The 22,780-nt window shown below is 42.8% G+C and overlaps 1 protein-coding gene across 1 annotated transcript in view; it reads left to right on the plus strand.

Annotated features, from left to right (window-relative positions):
- Positions 1-22,780, plus strand: part of LOC146798084 (cytochrome P450 2G1-like) — a 624,994-nt gene that overhangs the window by 312,582 nt on the left and 289,632 nt on the right. The window contains exon 4 of the mRNA XM_085625301.1: positions 113-273. Within this exon, the coding sequence (XP_085481427.1) occupies positions 113-273 (161 nt within the window). The remainder of the gene's footprint in view (positions 1-112; positions 274-22,780) is intronic.

The raw sequence follows: 22,780 nt of genomic DNA on the forward strand, positions 1-22,780 counted from the left end.
GTAATTAGAGACACATTGCTGCAAAATGAGACTCAGTAATTATCAAGCTTTTTGAAATCCATCATTCCCACAGTACCACCACAATAATCATGTTTCTCTTTCAATTTACTAGGGGGTCTCTGTGAGCCATCTATTGCTCTAGATCCAGCTGCTGCCAATGTCATATATTCTGTCATTTTTGGTGAACGGTATGACTATGACGATGAGAAGTTTCATACCTTACTGAATATGCTTGTTGATGGATTTGTCATTTGGAGCTCAATCTGGGGAAAGGTAACCTTATGGCTGAGATAAGATTGTGAGCTTGATTGGAAAACATTGATACTTTGTTTTGTATATCTTTGCCAAGCAAGGGATTCTTTATTTGGTACTTTTGCTGTGTTTCACTATGATGTGTTTAATTACTATGCCTTAAAGCAACGCACACTAATGACACATTTGTTATTATTATCACATCACACTTCCTAGACATAGAAAAGGTGGGACATATTTACAAAGAGATCACGCAACACAGTGCAATGCAGAACAGCACAGCAATTAAAGTTGCTGCTCCGCGTTGTGTGAATGGCAGAGAGCAGAAATGTGCCACATCCATTTGGAAGTGGTGCAGTTCTTCTGGTGTACTTGTAGATGCCATGTAACAACTCAGGCACTCTTGCTCTATAGTGCAAGGGTGTTTGGGTTGAAAAAGTACCATTCTCTACAGAAAACATGCTTTCCTCTTATTATATGCTGTACAGACTGCAGCACATATAGAAAAGAACAAAATAAGAGGAGAAATTAAAACATTTTCCCTCATATGCCTGCATTAGCAACGCACACGATTGTGGAGCAAACCCCTGTCTATAGTTCCTTTCAAATAGGGATTTGCTTCAAAACCCACAGGTGATTGCATGGGAATGCCCATGCACTCCGCATTTAAGGCATGTATTCGAATACATTACAGGCAAAGATTGATCTGTGTGTAATAAGCATAAAAGTTGAATGTTAAACGACTCAAGCCATATTTGGGGCCTTATTTACAAGGAATTAACGCAGTGCAGTGCCGCAAGCCACTTGGCTGCGCTCGGTTAATTCAGAAGCAAAGGGATGCGTCATATCTTCAATGATATAATGGATCCCTTTTCTCTCCCCTGCACTGGCGCACAATCAGCTGCCATGTGCCAATGCATGCACCCTCGCACCATGGTGAAAGGATGCCTGAGTTGGGGGAGATTGAGTGCCTTCCTTCACAAAAAAAACACAAGAGGCTATTTCGTCTGTCCATGTGTGCTAAAGAATGCAGCTCCCATAGAAAGAGTGAAACAATTGAGGAGAAATGAAAAGATTTCTCCTCGGTGTGCCTCCCTATGCCTCCCCTTTGAAGGAGTAGCATTCTGACGCATTTCCAGGTTTACAATTTCTTGTAAATCTGGAAATGCGGCAGAAGCCAAGGGTTTTGCATGGGAACACCCATAGTAACACCCATGACATGCCCCTTTTGCATAAAATCTTGCAGAAAGCCACGCAGAGTGGCTTTATGTGCCCTTGTAAATATGGGGCAGCAGATTGTACCGCTGATGCGACACAAAAAGTGATGCACAGGCGGAGCAGGGATTGTAAATAAGCCCCTTGGTTTCCAAATGTATATCATGCCAACATTTCTACACTACAAAGAGGGAGATGTAGAAAAATAAATCTGGGAGCTTTATTTTTCTCTTTGAAGTACATTGAAGCACAGGCAATTTCAGGAAGGATACAGCTAAAATTAAGCCATTTTTGGCTTAACAAATCCCAAGTGTCCCACCATAATTGGGTCTGTTGTCATCTATGAGATATTATATTACTTTTCTTATGACTATCTTTTCATAGAACCCTGGATAACACTTTGAAATGATGTTACTGAACCATTGGAGAGGCATGGAATGTAATGACATCTCTAGAATGTGTGAGGTATGTGTGTTCCATGCCTCCACTTGTCAGTTGCTTTCTCTTCCTTTTAATGTACCAGACATGTCCCATTTACCTCTCCAATAAATATGTTTTATTTTCCTAAAAGTTCACGTAACGCAGCGCAGTACAGTAAAAAGTGGAACTCATCTTTACAAAGTTGGAGACAGAAAAAGTAAAGGCTTGGTGAAAAAGTATGTGAGAACTATGTTTGAAGTGACTGTTTCTAACAGTTGTGAATCTGACTTAAATTTTGGACTTTATTAGGGGCACAGAAACGTACTCGATTGTGGAGCATATTTTGGGAACGTACAGGTCAATTTAAAATAATTAAGACTCATTTGCACTATCTTGCAACCTTGTGAGAAACTGTGACACATTTAGGCATTTGTGGGACAGTTGCCAAGCTGCATTTCCGTTTGAATGTTTGGTAACCCCCACATTGCATTGTCTTAACCCCTTCCATGCATCAGATGGCTGGTTGCCATCCGACGCTACAGTGCTTGTGTGTGTCGGATGGCTCCCAACCGTTTGCGCACATGGCACAGGAAATCCCTCTGGTGAGGGCACTAGAAGGATTTTCTTCAGTCCAAAACAGCTTAAGGAGCTGGGGAATAGCATCCCCTGCTCCTGAGGCTGCTCTGAGGTTTTTACTGAAATATTGATCAGGGCGCATGGTGCTCTGACGTCAGTTCATTGAAACGGAAATGAGCCGATTGGTTTGTTTCAGTTTCACTACCTGCATGCTCAGGGGGCTACCTCAGCCCCACAAGTATGTAGCAAGTTGGGAGGGGTGTCATTGGAAAGGGGAGAATCTCCCCTTTGCAATGGTACCCCTCCCTAGTGGATCCCTGCTTGGGGATACCAACAGGAGGGCCAGCTCCAAGCAGGAATCCACCCATTAGGCACCAAGGAGTAGGGAGCGGCTCATTGGGCCAGGCCTTTGCTCCCTCCAACATTTCTGGGCATATTCAGTCTTTTTGCCCCCCTGGGGGGGGCATATGGGGACAATTTCCCCCAATCAAGTCCCCAGGGGGGCAGAAAGAGCACTAGATAACAGGGATGATTTTTAGTGCAAATGTATTGGTGGAGGCTGCCCAAAATGGGCATGTCAATGCCCCCACTCACCCAAACAACTTCCACAGTCTTTCTGCCCCCAGGGCATGGTCAGAAATCCCACTAGACACCAGGGATTTGTTGTTATAAAAGAGGGATGGGGGATGCCCACAATGGGCAAGACCATACCCCCACACAAATGTATTTGGAAACAATAGCCAGCGATCTGACCCCCAGGGGACATTAAGCCCACTAGGCACCAAGGATTTCATAAATGTACATTTAGGGGTGGGGGTTGTCCAAAATGGGCATGACAATGCCCCCAAACCCCCCAAAAAGTGGCCACAGTCTTTCTGCCCCCCAGGAGGCAGATGGCGGCAATAGCCATGATCTGGCCCCACTGGGGGGGGGGGGGGCAGAAAGCCCACTTAGCACCAGGGATTATGTTCTTTTAATATGAAGGGGTGGGGGCACTGGCATGGCCATTTTGGACACCCCCACCCCACCTAATTGGAGGGTCTTTCTGCCCCCTTGGTGACAGATGGGGCAATAGCCCCAGATCTGTCTACCGGGGTGTCAGAAAGCCCACTAGGCAGCCAGGGACTTTTTTTTGTTGTAGTCGAGGGATGCAGGCTACCCAGAATTGGCATGACAATGTCCCACCCCCTAAAACAATTGTCACATTCTTTCTGCCCCCCTGGGGGGCAGAAATCCCAAGAGGCATCTGGGATTATGTTTTTTCAATATGTAGGGGTGGGAGCTGCCACAAAAGGACATGCCAGTGCCTCCAAACACAAATTGGATAGTCTTTCTACCTCCCTTGGGGGCCGAAAACCCACTAGAAACCAGGGATATGTTTATGTGCATCTCAGATAGCAGCCTCATGGATAAGGGTTGCTCCATTTTTCTTATAGGGATACATTTTGGCTATTTCTTCCCTCCTTGGGGGCATATCAGCAATATTTCTTGGCTCATCTGACCCCCAAGGGAGGCTGAAAACCACTAGATACCAGGGAAAGTGTCTGCGTGTGTGTGAACTGGAGTTCTGCTGATGATCTGCGTGTACTGGTGTTTGACTGGCTGTGTGTGTACTGGCATTTTGCTGGCAGTGTGTGGACTTGTACTTGTCTGGTGGTGTGTGTGTGTAGACTGGCTCTTGGTAGCAGTGTATGTACACGGGCGCTTGCCTGGCAGTGTGCATGGACTGGTGCTTGGCTAACAGTGTGCATGGATGATGCTTATCAGGTGGTGTGTGTGGATGGTTCTTGGCGTGCACTGTGTGCAGCAGGAGCTCCTTCGTTATGGCAAGGGAGCGTTACTCCCCAAAAACAGCAGGAAAGGAAAAATAAAATGATGATAAACACTCATTTTATTTTTCCTTACTTGCCCAGTCTTGGGGGGCAGGCCAGAGGGTGACTAAGGGCTGTGATAGATGCACTCCCTTTACTTTGCATGATGGTTTGGCCGGCTGTGTCATGCACAGTGGATTCTGGGTAGGAAACTATTGGGAAATCCACACAAGCCACAGCTCCCTGGACTCCCCTGGGTGTCTAGTTGTTAGAAATATCTGAGTTTGGTATGTTTCCCTAGATGCCCGCCAAGCCTAGGACCAAAAACACAGGTGTCTCCAAGTCTTTTTGTGATTGATAATTCTGAAGCCACAGTAGGTTTGGGGGTGTTTCCTCTTGTGGGCACTAGGCCTACCAATACAAGTGAGGTTCCAGTTTTTATCGGGTAATTTGGAGGAATGCTGGGTATGTGTATGCTTGTGGCTCCCCCCAAATTCCAGAACTTCCTATCACAGAAATATGAGGACATTGTGTTGTTCGTTTTACAAAGTTTGAGGTTTGCAAGGTATTCTGGGTAACAGAACCTGGTAAGAGTCACACAAGGAACTCCATCCTGGATTCCCCTAGGTGTCTAGGTTTCCTTAGATGCCAGCTGAGCTAGGGTCCAAAATCCACATCTAGGTACTTTGTAAAAATATAATGGGTCCACGTTGCGTTCTGGCTCCATTTCCTGTTGCAGGTACTTGACCTACCCCCACAAGTAAGGTACCAGTTTTATTAAGAGACTTGGGGAAAAACAGAATAGTAGAACAAGTGGTATTACCAATTGACTTTCTAAAAACATTCAAGAAATACTGTTAACGTAAAGATCCGTCGTTTGACAAAGCTGTTGACATTGCAAAAAGCATTGAGTGTTTGAGTGAAGATGCAAAGCAGTTAGAAGTGTCCTAAACCAACAATCACTATATCAGGTGTAGTATCTAATGACTTGTCTTCAAACCAAAATAGCAACAGAAAGAAACAGCTTTTTACAGGGAATAGACAAATACTTTTTTCAGGCCAAAACCACCATCCGAAAAATCACCTGTTACAGGTGTGGTTCTCTGTCATGTATCATCTTTAAAAAAGTGTCCTGCTGTAAATCAACAATGTAAATGTTGTTGAAAGATGAGGCATTTTTTTTAGTACTGGGCGTAGTTCGCGAAGTAGCACTTCGCGAAGCTACGCAAAGTGCAGTTTGCACTACGCGAGCTACGCGTAGCACTTCGCGAACTGCGTAGTACCTTGTTCGCACTGTGCCAGATGTCGTTTTCAATGATTGCACAGTGCGGACAAGCAACCGGCACTGTGCAATCATTGAAAATGGCATCTTGCACAGTGCGAGCTGTAGTTTTCTGCTGCTCGAGTAGATTTTTACTCGAGCGGCAGCTTTCTCAACGCGAACTTGTAGTTTCTCCTCGCGAGCGGTCTCGATGAGAAACCTGACCTCTTCGCGTTGGGAATCTCGCTGGGAGGTTTATTTTCCATGCTCGCGATCGCCAACTTGATGCTGCTGATCGCGAACAAGGAAAAAGTCTCGCCGGGATGTCATTTTGCTTGCTCGCGGTCGCCAACTTGACGTTGAGGACCGCGAGCAAGCAAAAAATGACCGCAGCACTACGCAACACTACGCTACGCGTGTTCGCACTGTGCTACGTGCAGTTCGCGTAGTGCGAAGTAGCGGGAACTTCACAAACTACGCGAGCGTAGCGTAATGCTTTGCCCAGGCTTAATTTTTTTAGAGAGTGTGGGGGAGCAAAAAGGAACAGCATTCGCTATGTGTTGATAAATAATAACTTGGAGTATGTATAGTAGTCAAAGACACAATAGTTCACAATAGTGAACTAATATTTGATCCTGATATTGAAGTTTTGATTGATGAGGATTAAACTAAACTTCAAGTAGACTCAGATGTATGCTTTACCATAGTTTCTCAAGACAAATTCAATTAGTTATGGGACAAAAAGATGTTGCACCCTCCCCATGTTTCAACAGTAGCCTTTGAAGGGAGCAAAATAGATCTACTTGGGTATTGTTGGGCTTCCATTGGAGTGTTGGGTGAAGTCATTGAGGGTAAGCAGACTTTAATTTAACTATTACAAACCTGTGTTTATTGACAAGAAAGAGGTACATTTACTTATGAGTAATGGCAGTGTCAAGGAGGTTTTGGAGGAGAAATTTAAGAAAGTATTTCAAGGCCGTTTAAGAGAAATCATAGGTTATACTCACACCATTGGAGTAAAAGCAAAATGCAGTACCCATTAAGCATAAGAAAGATTTTTTCAATAGTGTTGAAAGATTTATGTGAACAAGGCATCATTGAAAAATAGGAAGCTCTGGCTTTCTCCCATAGTTCTAGCAAAGACAAATACTGGAGACCTAAAAATGTGTGTTGAATTAAGAAGATGTTGAAGCAAGCAATCTGGGTTGATAGTTTTCCATTACCAAGGATGGAGGATTTGGTATCCAACATTGGTTGTTCCAGCTTTTTCACAGTACTAGACTTAAAAGCTGCCTATCATCAGGTAGAATTGAATGTTCAATCATGCCATCTAGCAGCATTTGTTACCCCTGATGGTGGTTTTCAATTTTGCAGATTACCTTTTGGTCTGGCATTGGCGGCAGCCATATTTCAGAGATTAATGTCAGAAATATTACAGTATAATCCTCATGTAGTTGTTTTTCAGGACGACATCCTAATTTTGTTCTAAAAATGAGGTAGAGCATGATGCTGTTCTGGATGAGGGTTTGATTATCGTAGATCAGAGGGTTGTAAAATAAAGGATGGACAAATGTATTTTAAAGGGTAACAAAATATAATATTTAGGACACATTGTTTTGGAGCAAGGAGTTAAACCCAAACCTGGCCTAGTTACAAGTATTGTAGAAGCCCCAGCTCCAAAGAATAAAGAGCAATGTATGTCCTTCTTAGGAATGTGTGAATTCTATGTCAAATGATTGAAAGACCTTTAGATCAATTTAAAGAAAATTAGCTGCATTTGAATGGTCTAATGAATGTGAAGCAGTATTTCAAAACATAAAACAGGAAATCCAAAAGGCTCCAGCTTTCCAACCATTTGTGGAAGGGAGGAAAACCTTTGCGATTGTCGATGCTTTTGAATATGGTTTAGGGGCTGTAATATCGCAAAGTGAAGATAAACATGAGAACACTATAGGGTTTGCTTTAAGGACTTTACATCCAGTGGTACCTAAATATTTGGATACTGAGCAAGAACTTCATGCATGTGTATGGAGTGTGGAAAAAATTAAACAATATCTGTGGGGAAGACCTTTTGTGTTGAAAACAGATCACTGAACATTAGATGACATTTTTTCAGGAAAAAAGATGAAACGTACAATGGCTAGCATAGCAAGATTGTCTGCCAAACATTTAGAATTCACAATCACAATTGAGTATATTCCATGAAGGAAGAATTTTAGGACAGACTATCTGTCTAGATTACCTATTGAAGATGATGTAGAACAAGAGTGGAAAACAGAGATTGAGGAATGTTTTGAGGAAGGTTTCCTGGCTACATAGGATATAATGAGATTTATATTTCAGTGGATGGTATCTCCATCACCTTTGTGAAAGAGTAACGCATCTGCTAAGATCTAAATCAGGCTCAGTGATACTAACATGTATATTGAGGAAAAGTAATGGGTAGAGGCAATAAATAGATGTAACATTTTGAAAGAAATAATGACTTTGATTAGGAATGGATGGCTCAAAGAAATATATTGTCAACAGATCTGCAGATGTTCTAGAAAGTCCCAGAACAGTTATCTATTGTGGGTGGAAAAGTAGTGTGGGGGAACAAATGATTGCCTCCTGAATGATTTAGACTACAGATAGTTTGTACAGCCCAAATGGGTCATTTAGGATCAACTATTACTAAGCGTAAGATAAAAAATGATTTTTGGTGGCCAAGAATGGAAGGAAAAATTGATGAATATGTGAAAAGCTGTGTAAAATGCACTATTAGTGATAAAGTTCTAGTCAATGAGGAGGTGGTTGAATCATTTGTTCCATCACCTAGTAGAGCTTGGCAAAAGATTGATTTTCTAGAACCTTTTCATATACTACCTCATGGCATGAAATATTTTCTTGGTACTATTGATCATTTGTCCAGGTGGTTAGAAGTGGAACACATTAGTTTTCCCACTATTTAAAGTGTAAATAAGAACCTTAAAAAATGTTTATCAAAGAAGATTTCCCAGGAGAAATTTTAACTGACGGCTTGCCTCAGCAAAAATGCTTAATTTTCTGAATATTTGTGGGGTTAAACACAATGGAACCTTTTGTATCACCCACAAAGTAATGACAAAGTGGAGCGTTTCTAAAGTGTGTTAGTGGAGTGCATTCAAGCAGCACATAGGAACAACATATGTGTTGATCAAGCTATTAAGGATTTAGTGTGGTCTTATCGCACAACACCACATGAAACTGCTTCTAAGAGTCCTTTCGAACTCATGAGGTGAAGGAAAGCATCTACGGAGTGATGTCCATTTCGGAAGGTAAAGTGAGGATTACAATATGAAGGATGTGTGGGAAGCAGCAAAGAAAAATCTAATGAGTTCAATATAAAAAAAAAACGAAGACAAAAGAAAACTACTGAGAAGTCCAGATTGAAAATTGGTGATTGGGTACGAATTAAAATTCCCATTTTGATGAAAAAAAGTTTTTCAATATTTAAGGAACCTCAACAAATTGGTGTAAAGTATGCAAGAATGCTGTAAAATAGCGAGTAGGTGCCGGTGGAGCACAATCCATGTGGCACCAGATTCCAATGCAGAATTCAGAGATAGCATCAGATTTGAACCTAGGGAGAATCATAGAATACACAAGTTCATCTCAAACCTAAAAATCTACAGAATTACATCACTTTGTAGGAAATTTGTGTTTTTAGTTGTAGTTTTATTTTATAGCTTAAAGGGAAAAAAAATATTGTTTTTTGATAGAAGGAGAAATGTGTCTGACAATTAATATTGTGTGACAGTATTTTGAACATATCGTTTAGAATAGTTTGAACATTGTCATTTGTATATTTATATATTGCATAATTTTGACATTCTGTTTAAGAAGAGGGAGGTGTGGTGATACACACAAAAGGGAGGGGAAGAGGGTAACGGACTGACCTACTTCGAACCCCCAGTCCATACATTTTATACCGAAAGGAGTAGGGAGCAATAAAAAGTCTGTGTCTCGTGGTGGCACATGCTGTGTGTATTAATACCGCCCTCACTCACACGATTGTGTGACATGCTTCATCATAGGGTTGCTAAAAAACACTGCGGCACAGCCAGCACCTGGGATGAAGCAATAGGGTGGGGGAAGACAATACAACATAAAAGAGAAACAATGATTTCAAAGGGGACTGGGAATACCTGAAGTGAAAGTGCAGTGTGGTGTAGGTTAAAGCTAGCTCGGAGGTGTCGCTGTGCCTAAACTTTAATTCTGGACCCTCCGGCCAGGGTTAAAAACGTGAAGGATGGTGGTGATAGGGAGTTATAAGATGCTCTTTTTACCCCTCCTTACTTCCAGGTGGTCAACATGTTTCGTCCGTGTGTATGTACCGCTCGATTGGGGTCACGCCAGCCTTCTTCAGGACTCTGCCGGTCCCAGTGCAAATGTGCAACTTTCTCACCTCTGTTCGAGATGTGAGGGTGTCAGCACTCCTAATTCTGTGTCCGAGGGAATTCCTTAAAAATAGTTGTGGAATTTACTGAAAGGAACAAGAGGATAAGAGACATAACAGGTAGAGAGATTAGAAGGAATGATCTTCCTCGTGTTTATAAAACTATATGTATAAGTATACATATACACTAGGGCGTGACCTCTTTGATCACTCATTCCACCACAGACCTGGGTACATGACCCTAAAAAACTCCTATCAATCGGAGTAAAATTAATAACTCTTAATCAACCATTCATGCTTGCTGCCTACTAGGTAGGCGCAAGTACCTGCATTGTGTGCACCATACCATATACTCGTACACTCCACCAACTGCAACAGTAGAGGTTCGGTGTGGCCTCACTCACCAAGCTTCACCCTAATTCATGGTAGAAATGGCAAGGAGAGACCCTCTATAGTCACACTCTTTGGGGGGAGAGAAATCACAGGGAAAAATACATTTTCATGGTTAATGTTCATAAGGTATCATGATGTAATCAAATAATATACAAGGAGTCATCTCAAATAGATCGTGCACACCTCTTACATGGTAAAGTGGTAGCTCCTTGTTCAACCCCAATATAATGCAGTTGTTAGGATATACTGCATGCAGTGTCTAAGCTCCTAAAAAGGGGCTCAGACGAAATCGAGTAGGGAGCTGTGAAACCTAGCCATTTAATGGGAGCGGAAGACTCCCAGGAGCTCTAGCTATAGGTCGTAAAACAAACATGGCCTTAATCATGAGTGCCGGCCTGCGTAGTCTGCTAGAAGTAGTAATAGGATTATTAATGAAAAAGCGCCCTAGTGCAGTGTAGCGTTGGAGGCAGAGAGAATGCATTTTTGTCCATCCTGTGGAACCAAATCAGTCTCAATGTATTAGTATCTCATGAAATTAGGTCTGTGGTATTTGCCAAAGTGCCCCCAGCATTCCTGTGGAACCAAATAACTCTCAATGTACTAGTTCCTCATGTAATTAGCCCTGCGGTATTGGCCAAAGTGCCCCCAGGTTGCCTCCCTCTCTCCTTACTACTCCAAGGGTGGTGCTCCTCCTTTCAACTGCTCGCCTGCTGGGGCCGAGGAGGTCTACAGCTACGCAGCGTGGCAGTGATGTTTTGATTTGCATTCTGAGACCGGATTAGTTCCGGACACGTGGCGTGCTGGTGACGTGTTTCAAGAGTGCCACGGTGAGCCTGCAAACGACCGAGTCCCGTTAGGAGACGGAGGCTTCCGGAAACTGACGGTCTTTTTTCTAATTCATGCCCACATCCAAGGGAAGGCGGATTTGTGAATAATGTCTTGACGGGGATCAGGAGAGAGACAATGTTTTGCCTTCAGAGAGACAGCACCTTAGAACTATCTCTATCTCAGTAGCTTTATGCTACATGACCCATTGAAGGTAGAGAGACATTTTAGGAAGTCCAACACCTTTATTCTTTCCGTCTGAAAATCCTTAAGTAGGGATGTCACCTTAGCAATAGAGTAGAAATAAATTAATGCTTTATACTCGCCAACCCTTGATGAAAAAAATCTGGACTTTCTGATCTTTTGCATTTTACTTCTTGAACTAATTGTACTACTTATGCTGCATCATCTAAATTGGATTTGTAGATTTGTCTTCATGCTTATTCTGAGATGCCTCTATATTCTGTTAGTGTTTGCTTTGTAATAAATCAACCAAAAATATATCTAGTTGTTCGTGAGTTATTAAGTATTAGGATAGTAATTGAAATTTGGTTGTAATCTAATGAATTTGATCCCCTTGACAATTTCATGCTGCGAAAAAGAACCATCAGATTGTGAATCTAGAACAGTTCTAGAACTTATGATCCCGGCCCTCTCAGAGGCCATCAACAGTCCAATAATAGTGATGGAAAGCAAAATTGATAAAGTATATATTGATCTGGACATCTTGTAGGATGACCTTCATCGGTTCACAGATAGAGTAAAACAAATTGACATCACCTTGGGTGAAGCACCTTCAAAAGTAGGTTGACTGCAAAAACAAATTAAAGAAATGTGTGACAATTACTGCCTGAAAAACAGGGCAGAAGATTTAGAAGATTGCAATAGGCAGAGCAATATAAAAAATATAAGCCTACCTGAAAAAGTAGAAGTAAAGACATTCTTAAATTTTTGAAGAAATGGCTGATGGAGAATGTAGCTCCACAAGGCTTGTCCTACCTTTTGCGCTGGAAGGAGCACATAGGGTACTGCAAGAAAACCACTGCCACTGGCATCACCAAGAAAAATGGTAGCTGTAGTTCTCCAGTATAAAGACAGAGATAAAATGGCAATACTATCAAGGCAGTTAGTGGACAGACACAGGAATGGCAAAGAAATGGCAACTTTGCACTGCCTACTAGCTCAAAATAACGCATGCAGAAACTAGGCCTGGGTGAAGATCACAGAGTTTCGCACTGCAGAACTCTGCAAACTGACCAAAAACCTCTGCTGCTCTGTGCAGAGTTCCAAAAGCGGCAGAGTGTGTTACATCATACGGTTTGTGCTGATTTTTAGCTCTGGGTGTTTGTCCTGCACTGAAAAATCAGTGCGAAAGGCACAAAGCGCAGCACAATAGGGGATGCGTCTTTCTGTTGCTCAAGTAGATGTTTACTCAAGTAGCAGCTTCCTCAACGAGAATGGAAGGTTTCTCAAAAGGAGCTACTGTGACCATGTGCGACCTGCCGTGTTGAGAAATTTCACCGGTAGGTTGTCTGGAGTAAGATTTTCCGCACTCTCCAAATTATCGTTGGCAAGAGCAAGTTAGGAAAAATCTCCGCACAGCATAGTTTTTCAGAACTCTGTGCGCTACGAAGGAGGGAAAAATCCTGCAAACTCCATGAGCATAGTGGAATTTCATGCCCAGGCCTAGCAGAAACACAGAGTTTTCCCCATCCATCCAAACGACAAGTGGATCAAGAGCAAGCAGCAGCGGTAGAAGCAGCAACCACCATCCCACAACACAGTCACAAGATCTCGATGGTTGCTGCACATTTGTCTCGCTTGAAATTTCAGACTCGGTCACAACACCTGAGAACAGCCAAACTGAAATACATTTGACCCCTAGAATACCAGATAATGTATGAGTAGCCTTGCCAAAAGTAGGACAATATAAATATTGGCAATGTGAAACTAACATTGTGGTGGATTAATAAAAGAGGGGGTGGGTTTGTGTGGATGCCTCAGCATTATGTAACATTCATTTTATGGGGATGTCACAGCTATGAGTGGTGCCAGCGACACGGTCAAGATGTAGGCTCTGTCCCTCCTCCAGAGCTCCATAGCTCAATTTGGGCTGTGGAAATAGCCTAGCATCTTGGTTAATATTGTGTTTGGTGGGCTGGCAACTGATGTCATTATGCCCTTGGTAGTGGGAGTTGGTAAGTGTTCAAGGTTAAGGGGATGAACTGCCATTTGTAGCAGGTCCTGGGGCTGGGGACTTTGCTGGCCAAGCCAGTTAGTTCTAGCTTTCCAAAGTTTGCATTGTACAGACATGTCTGGGGACGTGGCCCAGGCCAGCCTTTAAACATGTTTAACCTCCTTACTCACTAAAATGGCCTCCTTAAATAAATGTAACTTACTCACATGGAATACGAAGGTAATGGGGTCAATGGTGAAATGTCATACGATACATGCATATTTGAAAAGGAGAGGAGTACCCCAGGCCTTTTTGCAAGAGGCCCATTTGAATACACAAGAAGTGTACAAACTAAAAAGGCGCTAGGGAGAGCTAATATTTGCCAGAGGATAGTCATCATATGCTAGGCGTAATTTAAATTTTGTCTACCCTGGTTTCCCATTCTGTTACTAGTACTAGTACAGAAGTCGACAAAAAGGGCTAGTATGTGCTGAGCATAGGTAAACTAGATTGTATTGATGTAATGCGGGTTTGCATTTCTGCCCCTAACATAGACCTAATAGATCTCTTTGCATCACTATTGGGAAGTTTGCATTGCACACCTCAAGCCCAATGTTGATTGGGGAAACACTAACTGCATATCAGATAAAGCATTAGATTGCTCACATCCACCACTTGCTGGCTCCGCACTCACTTGGCCAGCACAACGTATTGTGAGCTGGATGCAAGACTGCCAACTTGCTGATGTTTGGAGACGTGGGCACCCTTTAGAGAGTGAGTGCTCTTATTATCCATCGGTACACAACCATCACGTAAGAGTAGAAAGGTTCCTGACATCCCAAGTGTTAAGATTAATGGTGAGACACTCTGAATACTTAGCATGCATAATCCTGGACCATAATCCCCTTATTATACACATTTTATGGTGACAGATATTACCTCCCATCCTGATGTGAAGGTTACAGAGCACCCTGTTAGAGGACCAAGGGGCAGGTTTACTAAAATTTGACTGAGCGCAAGGCAACTTGTTGCACTGCGCTGCAATGCATCAAATGGAGAGGGCAGAAATTTGCCATTTGCACTAAGATATGGCTCACTTCTGCTCCCTCTCTGCACAGGTGCACTAGAGGCTGGCAAGTGCAAATGCAGGTACTTTTGGACTATGGTGGAAATATGCCTGCGTTGCAGGTAGGATAGTTTTTCTAAATGAACGGACACCTACCTGCACATAAACAATCCCCTGATGCTTTTTTCCTCTTTCTATGTGTGCTGCAGAATGAGAAATGCACATGTTCCTCCTCTTTATGCCTCCCATGGGAAGGAGTAACATTTTGATGCATTCCCAGGTTTCCAATTCTTAGTAAATCTCGGAATGCACCAAAAACCATGGCTGGATGTGTGGGAACACCCACGCTCCACCCATTGAATACATTCCCGGGCAGAATAACGCAAGGCAGTAACTTGTGATGCCTTGTGTTACTCCAAATTTACTATGCCACGCAGAGTCATGCAAGGTGGCTCTGCGTGGTATAGCAAATCTCCCTTGATGTCTTGCATTGCCCTTGTTTTATCTTGCGTGACACAAGGGTAATGCTAGCCCCTAGTAAATCTGGAGTTAAGTATTTAAAGGTGAACTTAGATAAATAATTAGCAATTTGATGTGAATCAAGGAACAACTACGACACCATTACTGAAGTGGGACACATTCAAGGTAGTAGAGTAGTAGTAAGGGGTCATTCGCTAGGGGTGACTATAGGCACCTGTAAATATCTAGAGAGATACCTAAGTAAAACTGGGTAAACATAGAGGATTGACGAAACAGGTGGTGTTAGTAGACCATGCACACTGAAACTTGTTAGCATATGAGAGAACCAATTATGATACCTTGTTAGATCAATTAGGATGTTTGAATTGCATACAGTATGCTGCATGCAGCAGGAGGAAGGTGACAAGAGTGGGAGACAGTTAGGATGGCTGGGTAGAAGAGATTATTTAGGGGGGCAAACACACTGATCAGAGACATGGAAGACACCCCACAGTATATACAGGTGGAGCTTACTGAGGCATTGTGCAACTATTATAAAATGTTGCATAGACAGAGGATGGAGGGGGTCATACCAAGATGTGAAGTCATACCTAGGTAGGATGCTTTTACAACAGGTGTCCAGAGACTAAAGAAACACTAGAAGACCCAGTCACTGTCCAGGAAATTAAGGTGACCTTAGACAACATGGCATGAGGAAAACCATGTGGCACCAATGGACTGCAAATTGAGTTCTACCTCACTCACTCAGACCTGTTAATTCCCCATTTCGTTAACATGTTCACAGCAGTGAAGGAAATGGGTGTCGCTGAGGGAAGCCCACATTTTCTACCTGCCGAAACCACATAAACATTTTTCAAATAGTGCACCTTATACACCATTATCTCTGTTAAGTACATATTATGAATTATGAAGTAATATGTTGGCAATTCAACTGGTTTCACTCATAGATGAAATGATCCACTTGTATCAAAGAGGGTTCATTCCTGACCATAGTACCTAAAGGAATATAAGGATGTTATTTAGGATAATGGAAGATACATGAAGTGAGTTCATGGAAGAAGCCATGATCCACTCTGTCGACCTACAACTGGTACTTAATCGAATGGGCATGTGCTAAAGATGGACTCAGTGGATCCATGTATTATTTTCAGACTCAGAAGTTATACTATCAGATATATATACCATCTACAGAGGGAACAGACAGGGATATCAACTGTCCCCAATCCTATGGGAACTACCAGTGGAACCAGTCACAGCAGTGATCTGGAGAGAACACATGGGTAGAGGCATAGTCCTACCGGATAGGGAACATTCTATCACTTTACATGCTGACTAGGTAGGGGCATTTTCATCTTGGGCTGCCCCCACCCCTATATCAATGAAAAAAATCCCTGGTTTCTAATGGGCTTTCTGCCCCCCAGGGCAGAAAGACTGGAATTTCACTGGGGGTGGGGGCATTTTCATGCCCATTTTGGGCAGCCCCACCCCAACATCAATAAAAAAATAAATCCTTGGTTTCTAGTTGGCTCCCACCCCGTATGCCCCCTGGGGGGCAGAAAGACTGACATTTTTCGGGGGAGGGGGCATTGCCATGCCCTTTTTGGGCAGCCCTACCCCAATGTCAATAAAAATAAATCCCTGGTTTCTAGTGGGCTTTCTGCCCCCCCAGATGGGGCAGAAATACTGTTGTGCTCACAAAAACATGGGGGGAGCAAAGGCCCTTGCCCAAAGGCCCGCTCCTCCACCCTGGTGCTAGTGGGTGGTCCCTGCTTTGAGATCGCCCTCCTGGGGCGATCCCCAAGCAGGGATTCCCTAGGGAAGGGTACCATTAGAAAGGGGAGAATCTACCCTTTCCAACGATACCTCTCCCAAGTGTTTAGGTGCTTGGGGGGCTGAGATAGCCCCACAAGCACTGAAACACTAAAACTGAAACTAAGTTTCAGTTTCGTTTTCAATCTAATGACAACAGCGCGCCGTGCGCATGATCGTCATTAGACTGAAAATGAGGGAAGGGCCTCGGGAAGTTGGGAAAGCTCTTTCCCACCCCCTGAGGCCCCAAAAAAATCATGGAAATGCCTCTGCTGTTTGTAGCAGAGGGATTTCGTGCCCGTGTCCTCATGACGGAATGGTTCCGTCATGAGCACAGGAGCACTGTTGCTCATGACGGAACCATTCCGTCATGAGCACCGAAGGGGTTAAATAGAATTGTGTTTTGACATCAAAAAATGTTGGACTCATAATGGAGCCCACAGGGCTACACAGTTGTGAGCTTAATTTCTAGTACACTGAGTGGTGCACTATGGTGGGAGACTGTCAATAATGAAGACGAGCAAGCTCCATCATGAGGCAGCACATACAACCAGATTACAGTTCTGAGAAATTAGATTATGAGGATTGGGTGTGAGTGCAGGATTTCATCTTCATTCTTTATAGTTTACTAAAATCTGGAAATGCATCACAATTCATGGGTTTTACGGGGGTACACACACACACACACCACCCATGGAACACCTCCCTGGGGCAGATTAGAGCAATGCAGCGATTTGTGCTGTGCTGCATTACTGTTGATCTATCAAGCCACTCAGGATCATACAAGGTGGCCTTGCTTGGCTTGATAAATCGCATCTTTAGGGCTGCATCGCTTTTGAGCCCTGTTGCACATTGTAATAGTGATGCAGCTCCATGATAAATATGGCCCTAAATATATATGGAAGGGTGCAGGATTTGATGCAGCTCCATGATAAATATGGCCCTAAATATATATGGAAGGGTGCAGGATTAATGTGACACCTGATGTAGTTACCAGGTGAACTAAATGTTTTAATGAGTGCAAGTGTGGGCACCCAGAGCAAGACCAGCATTTTATGACATAGCTTTATTATGTTATGTAGCTTAATTGTATATTTCTTCTATGACACATTGTACTCTATCTACCTTGGCCAGCTACCCTAATGCTGAAGAATACATGAGGTCATCGATATATCATTAACTGGAAATACATACATTATGCAAAGCATAAACAAATATGAGCTCCATAGTAGAGCACTAGTTTTTCCTATGGTACTGGGATCTCTGGATCCATCAGGCTGACAAGGAAAACATGGCTTCATGCCTGCATGTGTAGCCTGAGCTAAGCCTACTCTGGGGGTCCCCACCTGCGCTGAAGATTAAGTAATTTTAGCGGATTAATAAACTGCATATATATAAAGAGGCAAAATTTAAAAATTTTAATTTTGAAACATACTGTCAATGTGAAGGAATCTGGAATCGAAGGCTACAAATTAAATTAGTATCTTCAGTTTTGTACATGGGGCAGTGTAAGTGCATCAAAACAGAATATATTATAGACTTTGAGTGGCCTCTATTAAATTAGGACACCTCCACCATTCAGACTAAAATTTTAATCTTGATTTTGTTTTTGTATTTGTTGGTGAATTAAATAAAATATTTCATAATTTGTGTGTTTGTTTGATGAATGCTTATTTTTGGGTGTATTGTTTTGCAATTCAAATCAATTGAAATGCTGAGGCCCAGGTCTCCGGCTACCTTTTTTGGCAATATGGGGGTCCCTGTATTCCAGTAACGACTCATTTGGGGTCCTTCAGTTCCAGTAATGATCAGTGAAGAAGAGTTGAGCACATTAAGGTCAGCATTACTGGAGTGCCCCGGGGAAGCAATGGGCGTTTGCGCCTACTTTGCATACTGCCGGAGCAAATTGGTATTACAGAAGGGGCCACAGACACTTGTGCAGCCCCTTCTGTAATACCGATTGCACTGATACACATAAAGCACCAGCGTTATCATCAGAGGGCGTTCCCTCATCTGCATGGAGGTGTTGACCCATGCAAATGAGGGAATCTCTTTGCATCTGCATTGGCACCATATTAGAGACGTAGGCGCAGAGGCAAATAAGCTGTCCAGAGGCTGACTGACTGTGCACCACCTTAAAGGTGGTGCGCTGTAATTGTGCCCCCTGATAGAAGCCCTCTGGAGGACATCCCCTTGCAGGCGTGTGCAGTCAACTACTGCACCAGCCTGAAAAGGTCTCTCTTATCCCCCTTCGAATTGCAGGCGGGTTGCCACATGCACTGTAAAACATAGAATGGCTTGGAAGCAGCCATGCTGTTTTCCGCCTGAATTCGCTGCCCCTAGGACAGCAAGAGTCCACAGCTACCCTGGGGTAGCATATTCACTATAATGCGGCACATTTTCCTGGTTAGCGGTGGGCACACCTTTTGAAATGTGCCCCCAGCGTTAACCAGGAAAATGCTCCCATACCATAACACGGCCCCAGGTGGCCTCTTCAATGTGTTCCCCATCCAGAATGCCCTTGATTTTTGTGACAATCCCAAGGAATTTATGTAGTATGCAAAAAACATGCCTGAAAACTGTGCCTAAGTAATGCTTTTTGTTATGATGTCAGGATTTTAACTATCATCTCGTATCAAATTGTAACGTTGTATACCTTTCCATGGTTCAGTCTACTGCCCTGTCTGTGATTGGCAAATGTAAGGGAGAAATGAAGACTAGGCCTGATCATGCATAAACATAATGTATATAACATGTGTTATCATAGAACAATTTTATTTTTTGGGAGGGAAATGGCACAGTTATACATGGAAATACTCATATTGACGAGTGCAATGCAGGTGTTACACCAGTCCTTCGAGACAAAAACAGTGCAGGATCCACTCAGTCAAACAAATACTGGCAACAAAATTAATCTTGAGCCTATCAAATAATTTTAACACCGCAAACTATGGTAATCTCCTCTGAAAGGGTATATGTAAGATTATGCCTGCATATTACAATCTAAACACAACCCTACCCTTGATGTAATTGAGGTGAGTGTCTATGGCTGGTTAGTAAAAGAATCTTAATGTTAGACTTGGCATTCTTTGCGTGGCTTCCCCTGACTTTTTCCTCTACCTCCTGCATTTTTACTGTGTACTGGATTTAATTCCTGCTGGTTTAGATGCTTTGGACAATTTGCCACTTTTTCTCAGACCTGCCACTGAAGTGTCTGCACACACAGTTTTAAACTGCCCTGTTGACCTGGCAAGTGCACACACTTGCCAAGTCCTAACCGTACCTTTTCTTTACATGTAAGGCACCCCTCAGGTAGGCCCAAGGTACTCCCATGGGCAGAGTGCATTGTATGTGAAAGGTAGGACATGTACTGGTGTTTTTCAATGTCATGATACTTAAATACTGTGTATTTCGTTTTTCACTGCTGAAAGGCTGGCTGTCTCATAGACATTGGAGCTGCACTGTAACATTTTACATGAGTCACATTTATTTGAGAACAGCAAGAGATTCGGAGTTTAGGCTCTCTGAACTCGGAATTTAATAAAACAACTTTTAGTAAAGGTGTTTTTTTTATAGGTGGTTTTTAAATTGTGTTTGAAGATGTTGTTTTTAGAAAGTGGGAATTTTCATTTTTAACCATCCTGCATGCCTCTGCCTGTCTGTGCATTCACGATCTGGTTTTGGAGTGACAGGAGCTGAGGGTGTGTGTTGTAATCAAAAGATGGTCTGGACTCCAAGCATAGATTAGTTAGATTCTTTATTAAGTTGTTACAAGGAGGAACCCCACCAGGAGCAAAAGATCATCCGGACTCCAAGTGTTGATTAGTTAGATTCTTTATTAAGTTGTTACAAGCAGGAACCCCACCAGGAGCAGCCACGCTGCTGCTCAGCCCCTACCCAACTGACACTCACAGACATCCAACATTCCATCCACACCAACATTCCACGCCACACTCATACTGGCTGAGCAGCGGGTACAGCACATCTCCCTTCTTTATGGGAAGCAAATGTATTGTGAAACTAATTAAATGAAACAATTAAAAAGCATGACGATATGGCAAATAAAACAAAGGCATATCGCCAAGAAATTGGATGCAAAACATCAAAACATTAATACATAAGAAACACTGCATATGTAAGTACTTAAAGACCAAGAAAAAAGAAGCAATACAATAATACATAAGAAACTATGCATAAATAGGTATATGAAAGACCACACTCATACCTACAAGGAATAATTAAATGAAACGTCTCACATCCAGACCTCTCACACCGTACCACATCTCATCTCGCACTGAACTGCCACAACAAGCTCTGAACAAAACATCACATCACATCTCTTCCTCATTTAGACCACCATCCCACATCATAAACCAAACCCCACATGCCACGGATCATGCCAGTTGGCCAGACCGACACAAAGAGCAACACCCTCATGACAGTGCAACACACACTTAACAACAAAATATAATGGCGCACCACACATTCGCTAACTAACATAGCAATCGAAGCAATGCTACACTCACTTACCCACGGCAAGCTGTCTTTATGCTGTCTATCCTTGTGCTGGTATTTATGCTCTCTACGGACTCTTCTAGTCTGAAGGCCGTGTTCTAAAGAGCCCTGTTTTTCCAATTGGATATTCTCTCAATACGGAAGTTTTTTTTTTAAGGTCCACGTTGATCCTCAGTTTAACATACACCGCCTATAAGCGCGTTTGGATGTGGAGTGTGATAGCGTATCCTTATCGAACGTCCCTAGAAGAGTCCGTAGAGAGCATAAATACCGGCACAAGGATAGACAGCATAAAGACAGCTTGCCGGCTACTATAGAGGCCATGAAATACGGCGGAATTTAGTGAATACGTCCCATATATATAAGGACAGTGAAATCAAAAAGAGCTTCTGAGGAAACAATCAGTATTTTTGTCTTGAGAAAGATGGTAATATAATTTTAATCCATCGAAACGCGTCGACGCAGTTGTCAGCACAATCTTGAGGACGAACAAAGACTTGTAGATATAAGTGTTGCGAAACATATCACAAGCACTGTTACAAAATGTATGGTCCTGCGGATGTGCAATATATGACAGAGTTCATTGTCTTTTTATGTTGTTTTCTCTGTTATGCTGGTTCATAACGGCTGTTATAATGTGTATGTTATAAAAACGTCTGTTTCTGATACAGTGACTCCTATGAGAGATTGTGAGGTGTCACATTTTTAATTTTGTACAAAATATGGTTTTAAAGTAAATAAACTGAGTATGATACAGTCTGAATGTGCAAGCGTATAATTGGTCTGCAGTGGACTTAATGTTATTTTTGGTTTAGTCAAGGGATATTTCTTGTTTTACATGTCTAACGGATACATCTGCGAAGTTTGTGGGAAGGTTTAAAAACGTACCTTTAACGGACACCTCCGCCGAAGCCCATAACAAGTCTGTGCCAACAACATATGCCCAAATTGTAACACATCCAGTTTAACTCGGTGAAGGCTTGTACCAATTAACTGTTTTTGAGGATTATTCCAGCGTTAAAGTTGAAAAGTGCCCATCATCATCACAAGACGCCGGGGCATGATCTTTGTCCACATTTGAGACTCCATCAGTAGTCATGCAATTAGCACTTCACACCGGGGCCCGATCTTTGCCCCCGATCACCATATTTCAAAGTGTGAATCTTCACAGTGCCCAAGACCATCAAGTCATCAGCACTTCACACCGGGGCCTGATCTTTGCCCACAATCACCATATTTGAAAGTGTGAATCTTCACAATACCCAACACCATCACGTTGTCAGCACCTCACACTGGGGCCCGATCTTTGCCCTTGATCACCATATTCCAAGGTGTGAATCCTCAAAGTGCCCAACACCATCACGTGGTCAGCACTTTACACCGAGGCCCGATGTTTGCCCCTGATCACATAGACTGTGATAAAATCACATCAAGTTTCGGCACGCTTGGGTTGAAGGGCGACCAATGTCAAGGTCACGGGTGGGTTTCAGGGGTGCCAGATAAATACATACTTTTAATTTCTGTAAAAAGTCCTTTACCTTGTGATTTCCTTGAGCTTCAATTT

Source organism: Triturus cristatus, chromosome 9, assembly GCF_964204655.1.
Source record: "Triturus cristatus chromosome 9, aTriCri1.1, whole genome shotgun sequence".
Classification (NCBI taxonomy): Eukaryota; Metazoa; Chordata; class Amphibia; order Caudata; family Salamandridae; genus Triturus; species Triturus cristatus.